Source organism: Sinocyclocheilus anshuiensis, unplaced genomic scaffold (assembly GCF_001515605.1).
Source record: "Sinocyclocheilus anshuiensis isolate Anshui unplaced genomic scaffold, SAMN03320099.WGS_v1.1 scaffold733, whole genome shotgun sequence".
Lineage (NCBI taxonomy): Eukaryota > Metazoa > Chordata > Actinopteri > Cypriniformes > Cyprinidae > Sinocyclocheilus > Sinocyclocheilus anshuiensis.
In genome coordinates this window covers 1,217,265-1,224,669 of record NW_015539923.1, presented here as the reverse complement: position 1 = coordinate 1,224,669, position 7,405 = coordinate 1,217,265, and the positions used below count along the sequence as shown (strand labels likewise).

Here is a 7,405-nt window from a genome sequence, read left to right as displayed (position 1 = left end):
TATACAATTATCTAGTATATGTATATATAATTAATATTATTATTTTTGTTTTGTTTTTTTACTTTTTAGTTTTATTTACCTTCAGCTAGGGCACACTAAATCTATCAAAAGAGACATTTATTCAAGTTTTGCACAAAAAAAAATGAAGCAGCACAACTGTTTTCAACATTGATTATAATAATAAGAAATGCTTCTTGAGCAGCAAATCAGCATATCAGAATGATTTCTGAAGGATCTTTGGTGAGGATTTTTAAAAATCAATAATAAACTTACCGCCTTTTGAACTGTAGTGTAATTATTTAAACAGAACAATCATAATTTAGTTTTTCACAACAATTCCCTTCATCCTCTCTTAAAGGGTTAGTTCACCCAAAATTGAAAATTCTACATACTTGGCCACATGTCACGTCACTTTCACTTTAAAATACATCAGTAATACCCCTTGTGATTTTTTCAAAGCTTTTACTTGTCTTGATAAAGGCGGTTGTTAAGTGGCTAAAAGAGATTATAGAGGTTGTGTTAACATTAAATGTTGTCACATCGAACAGGTAAATTCATCTACTCATGTTTCGTAGTGAATTAATCACTGTGGTATGCAACAAAGATGCTTTTTGCGTTCACTGAGGATTTATTTCCATTAAAATATGCAAGTATGTGTGTGTTTGGTTCTTTAAGACAAATAGAAAACAATATTATCAGTATTTAAAGGGATAGTTCATCCAAAAATTAAAATTCTATCATTAACTACCCTCATGTCGTTCCAAACCCGAAAGACCTTTGTTCATCTTCGGAACACAAATTAAGTTCTTTTCGATGAAATCCGAGAGCTCTCTGACCGTTCAAAGACAGCAAGGATACTACCACGATCAAGGCACAGAAACTTAGTAAGGACATCGTTAAAATGGTCCATGTGACATCAGTGGTTCAACCGTAGTATTACAAAGTGTTTGTGCACAAAGAAAACGAAAATAACGACTTTATTCCACATTTTCGTCACTTGTGGACGCGCGTTCACGACAGTACCATGATGCGAGCATGTGGCGTGCCAGAGCTGACCCAGATCCGGCATGATGACGTCATCACACATCGTTTTTTTTTTATATCTGACCGTATCTGACAGTTATGTATTTTTTTTTTTTTATGTTTTTTATTAAATTTGCAGATGGTTTGATTAGATGTACTATTGGATAAAACTGTTTAATAGTTTTTATTTATTCATTAATTGGTGATTTAATATTAATTTAATTACTTTTTTTATTTAATTCTGTCTTTGTTGGACAGGAATCTGTAGAATGACATCAATTTATTAGGATTGTATGTGAAAATGACAGTCCAGATTAGTTACGCTATTATATATATGCTATATTATATGCGCTAACTGCTGCACCAAGGCTTAGCCATCTTATTGTTATTAATGAAAGATTTTTCATAATGTTATTGTATTAGGTCTGTTTGATCTGCTGTGCTGCAGAGAGTGTTGCAGATGAATATGGATTGTTTGTAATGCTATGGGACCCTCCTCCTGCAGCCTGTCTGAGAAAAGCCCTTTATTTATGATCTCCATGAGCCATAGGCTCTCAGGGAGCAATCGAGCAGAAATGGTGTGAAATGGGTCTCTTGGTGGGTCAGTAAAGAAAATTGGCTTTGATCTCTAGGTGATATTCTGCTGACTGAAGGCCACATGAACAAAGACAAAGACAAGGCAGACTCTTCAAAAAGAAAATGGAGATTTTATATCTTTAGTCACTTGGTAACATGTCTGTTTGTGTGTGTTAGATCACGCGGCTGTGTGCAGAGGAAGCTGCAGCGCAGGAACAGACGGGTCAAGTGGAGGAGTGTCTGAAGAACAACCTACTGAAAATTAAACAGGAGGAGTGCAAGACGGTACAGAACACGTCCTTAAACATGCTTCATCTGCTACACACTGCATCTGTTGCTATACAAACACCATCAGTTTTTATAAACCCACATCTGCTATTCTGATAAGAGGAGATTCCCCCATTAGACACATGAGTGGTTGCATAGGTATTAACATTATTCTGGACCTTGAACGTGGTAGTTACCTTGCTGTCTATGGGAGGGTCAGAGAGCCCAGATTTTTCATTTTTGGGTGAACTAACCCTTTAAAGAGCCTTTTTTGCTGCTGTCTCTTTAAGAAACACCTTCACATGTGAAATGAGCAACAGTCATGGCACTCACACACAGCTATATTAATCTGACATGTACAGGTTGAGTGTCCGCATCCCGCTCTTTCATTTCATCCTCTTCTCCACGTGTAGGAGGTGTTGAACATGCTCAAAGAAAGCAAAGCAGACATATTTGTGGATCCTGTCTTGCACACGGCCTGTGCTCTGGATTTGAAACACCACTGTGCAGCCATCAACCCTGGAAGAGGCAGACGTGAGTATGGCTTTTGTTTTTTGGGGGGTTTTTGCATATTACACAATACACTGACATGATCAAAAATTAAAAAAAAAACTCAAAATTCAAAACTGACAATTTTCTTCTTAATGTCACTTCTTACATTATTTCTCACTGAATGTTGTGTTTCCCAGTTAAATGCGTTGTAAATACCATTTTGTGTTGTTTAATTCATGATGCCCGGTTAGGATAACTGGTGTGATTACGATGTGTGTTCACGACAGTACCATGATGCGAGCATGTGGCGTGCCAGAGCTGACCCAGATCCGGCATGATGACGTCATCACACATACTACTTTGTCGATCATCTTGGTACTTTTCTGGACCTTGAACGTGGTAGTTACCTTGCTGTCTATGGGAGGGTCAGAGAGCCCAGATTTTTCATTTTTGGGTGAACTAACCCTTTAAAGAGCCTTTTTTGCTGCTGTCTCTTTAAGAAACACCTTCACATGTGAAATGAGCAACAGTCATGGCACTCACACACAGCTATATTAATCTGACATGTACAGGTTGAGTGTCCGCATCCCGCTCTTTCATTTCATCCTCTTCTCCACGTGTAGGAGGTGTTGAACATGCTCAAAGAAAGCAAAGCAGACATATTTGTGGATCCTGTCTTGCACACGGCCTGTGCTCTGGATTTGAAACACCACTGTGCAGCCATCAACCCTGGAAGAGGCAGACGTGAGTATGGCTTTTGTTTTTTGGGGGGTTTTTGCATATTACACAATACACTGACATGATCAAAAATTAAAAAAAAAACTCAAAATTCAAAACTGACAATTTTCTTCTTAATGTCACTTCTTACATTATTTCTCACTGAATGTTGTGTTTCCCAGTTAAATGCGTTGTAAATACAATTTTGTGTTGTTTAATTGATGATGCCCGGTTAGGATAACTGGGCTGAGGGTCTATTTGAGAGACTAATGGAAAGTTGTGGGACTGACAGATGGTGTGATTACGATGTGTGTGTTTTTTTAACTCTGTAATTTGGAGCTCCTGACTCCCTGTGTTTGAAATTCTTTCCCAGAAATGTCCTGTTTGATGGAAGCTCTGCAGGACAAGCAGGTGCGTCTACAGCCTGAATGTAAGAGAAGATTACAGGACCGCATAGACATGTGGAGCTATGCGGCGAAGGTCAGTACACACAAACACAAACACATCATCCAGATGGACAACTATTAAGAATTTTTCTTAAATATATTTACTACATAACAGCCCAACCTCTAGCTGTCTTTTTTGCATTAAAATTATTATTATTATTATTATTAATAGTAGTAGTAATGCAATTAAAAACAAGAAATTGTTATATTAAGATAAAGTTGTATTTTAAAGTTGTCTATTAATAATAATAACAATAAATAAGAAATTGTAGTAAAATAAATTGTAATTATTAGTAACAGCATTCAGACATTATTATTATTATACATATCTCTATAATAAATGTATTGACATCAATTATAATAATAATTGTTATTAATGCAATAACAGCAAGAATAAATTATTATATTAAAATAAATGAATCTTTATTATTAATATTATTTAATATTAATGATGACAAAGATGCAATTATATTAAATTAATTACTGTTTTTAATATTATTTTACTATTGATATTAAAATTTGTTTCAATTGTTACGATTACAATTAAATACACTGCCGCTCAAAAGTTTGGGATCAGTAGGATTTCTATTGTTTTTTTAAAGAAGTCTCTTCTGCTCATCAAGGCTGCATTTATTTGATCAAAAATACAGAAAAAAATGTAATATTGTGAAATATTATTGCAATTTAAAATAACGGTTTTCTATCTTAATATACTTTAAAATATAACTTATTCCTGTGATCAAAGCTGGATTTTCAGCATCATTACTCCAGTCTTCAGTGTCACATGATCCTTCAGAAATCATTCTAATATGCTGATTGTAACAATATACACTACTGTTCAAAAGTTTGGGGTCAGTCAATTTCTTTCTTTCTTTTTTTTTTTTTTTTAAAGACTTCTATTGTTACAAAAGATTTCTATTTTAAATAAATGCTGCTCTTTTTAACTTTTTATTCATCAAAAAATCCTGACAAAAGTATGACAGGTTCCAAATAAATATTAAGCAGCACAACTGCTTCCATCATTGATTATGAATCAGCATATTAGAATGATTTCTGAAGGATCATGTGACACTGAAGACTGGAGAAATGATGCTGAAAATTCAGCGTTGCATCACAGGAATACATTACATTTTAAAGTATATTAAGATAGAAAACCATTATTTTCAATTGCAATAATATTTCACAATATTACTGTTTTTACTGTATTTTTGATCAAATAAATCCAGCCTTGATGAGCAGAAGAAACTTCTTTAAAAAAACAATAAAAATCCTACTGATCCCAAACTTTTGAGCGGCAGTGTATTTAAATATAATTATCAAAATAAAAAATTGTATTAGCATAATTATTGTCATTATTATAAATAATTTAATAACAGCAAGAAATTATTATATTGAAATAAATGATTGTTATTATTATTACTGTTCTTACAAATATATGTATGTATGAACATACACACACACATTTTTAGTAGATTGTTTTTATTATTAAAAATGTTATACTTGATATTTAGTATTATTGAACAACATTTCACTTTGAGAATGTACCCTAAAGAGTGTTATGTCAGGTTTAGCAAAATTCCTTTTTTATGAGATCTAGTATGTGATTTCCCAGGTGGCACCAGCTGAAGGTTTCTCGGACCTCGCTGCGCAAGTCATGACGTCACCTTCGAAGAACTACATCCTGTTCATGATTGCTCTGGCCGTGTCCCTCCTCTTCCTCGTGGGGCTGCTGTGTGGCCGCATCACCAAACGTGTGACCAGAGAGCTGAAAGACAGGTAGAGCGAGGATGCCGCCCATCCACCATTTCACGCGTCATTTCCTGCCCTCTCTGGGAGCCGTCAGTGGTCCTTCTGTGGGCTAGCCCATCCTGCCACTGAAACCCACCTCAATCCAAACATACAACCTTTGAGACGCTTCTCAGACAGGATCAAGATCGTTTTGGGACATTATGCCTTGAGTATATGTTGTTTAGTTTTGTTTTGAGAGTGACAGCCTTACTAATTGACTGTAATATGGTCATGTGTCAATGCAGTATTTTTATCGTTGTATCTTTTTCCATTTTTTGAGAACGATGGGGCTTTATCAGCAGCTTACATGAAAATTCAGAAGCCATCTTTATATTTGTTTTTCACTTCAGTTTTTTAAACCACAAGGTGGAATTCACTTTGGGTGGGATTAGTTTTTGGGTGTCTCCTGAATGTTTTGGCACTGGGAAGGGAAGATGGTTTTTCTAGTCTAATATGATGAACTCTAATGAGCTTGACATGAAACGGTGGTCTTTATTAGTCAGGACAAAGACGTTTTAGATACATTAGACATCAAGTGCTAAACTTGCAAAGTATTACATATTACTAGATGGTATGATTATCAAGGGCAAAGACAAACAGAATAATATTAAACACTTCTTTGAGTGAATCTCATTAAAACATGTCCATGCTCTAATATATTCATGACAACCCCCCCCCACACACACACAGAATTCCCATTACATCTGCACATTTCACTTTAGTTATTTTTTCATTCCCATTATTCACAATTTTTTTTAATTGCTGTGATACAGTATTTTCACTGTTTTGTTTTTTGATTCATTTAAATCAACAAAGGCAGTACAACAAAAGAAAATAAAGTTATGTCATATAATTTTCTTTAAGCACAATTTATTTTTATTTTGGTCTTAAATATGACAAACATGGTCTTGGACTGGTTTTGTGAGATTCCCCTACTGATATGAGGATTATAAACATCTGGTTTGCACATTAATAATGCATTAGAGATTAAATGATTAATATACGAAGAGTACGAAATTCAAATAGACCTGTAGCTCTGTCAGAAAGTTTAATGTTAAAGATGGTTTGATTGTCCAGAGCAAAGTTTCCTGCGGACCAACATTGTGACTGAACAGGACTGTATACCCTAGATGTATGTTAGATGTATTTTTTTCAGAGGTACTTTGAATGTTCACAGGACGATTGCACTTTTTTGGTGTTTTGTTATGTTTGGCTTAAGCCTTATTTATTGTTTACAACAAATGTGCTGATCTTGGTTTCAAATTTGCGTGCGCGTGTGCGTGTGTACGTGTGTGTGTGTGTGTGTGTACTTTGAATGTTCACAGGACGATTGCACTTTTTTGGTGTTTTGTTATGTTTGGCTTAAGCCTTATTTATTGTTTACAACAAATGTGCTGATCTTGGTTTCAAATTTGCGTGCGTGCGTGCGTGTGCGTGTGTACGTGTGTGTGTGTGTGTGTGTGTGTGGGTGGGTGGAGATAAATGTTTTTGAACTTATTTCATAGCCATGTTCTAATGTTGCCTTTTCTCTTTCTCTGTCATACCAGTGAAAGGAAACATTCATTAGTCCCCATGGATGGTGGCTCTGTTTTTTTTCAAAGCTGAACCCACAGACATCTCTAGTATGAAAAGGAATGACATACTTGTCTTTTTAATTTGTTATTGAGTTACTCTGACAATAACTGTGATGATTATATGCATAACATTTGCTGAATACAAAAGGTTTTTCTAAAAGTCGATGCATGCTTTTTCCCAGATTTAATTCTGTATAACCTCATATATGCATTGCTTTGGAAAAATGTAATTGGGCGATTCTCATGAAATCCTGTTCAGGTCACATTTTACCCCAAAATAAAAATTAAAAAAAACATTTTTTTAATCACAGTATTTTTACAGTTAAACCAGTTGTCATGAAAATAATAGTGCAAAAACAGAATATATATATATATTACACACACACATGAAATATGATCAAAATTTCACCTCAAATTAAATGGGGGGGGGAGGACAAACACATTTTGCACTATTATTTAGATGGGTTTTGTGGGAATCACCCTTTCATTTTCTTATATTTTCTTGACCAGAGCTGTACCACT

At 34.8% G+C, this 7,405-nt stretch overlaps 1 protein-coding gene across 1 annotated transcript in view; it reads left to right on the top strand.

Moving 5' to 3' along the window:
- LOC107686575 (Golgi apparatus protein 1-like) overlaps positions 1 to 6,061 on the top strand; it is a 46,142-nt gene extending 40,081 nt beyond the window's left edge. Inside the window, exons 23-26 of the mRNA XM_016483640.1 lie at positions 1,777 to 1,884; positions 2,280 to 2,400; positions 3,449 to 3,555; positions 5,134 to 6,061. Coding sequence (XP_016339126.1) covers positions 1,777 to 1,884; positions 2,280 to 2,400; positions 3,449 to 3,555; positions 5,134 to 5,301 — 504 coding nt within the window. The 3' untranslated portion in view covers positions 5,302 to 6,061. The remainder of the gene's footprint in view (positions 1 to 1,776; positions 1,885 to 2,279; positions 2,401 to 3,448; positions 3,556 to 5,133) is intronic.
- Positions 6,062 to 7,405: the final 1,344 nt, after the last annotated feature.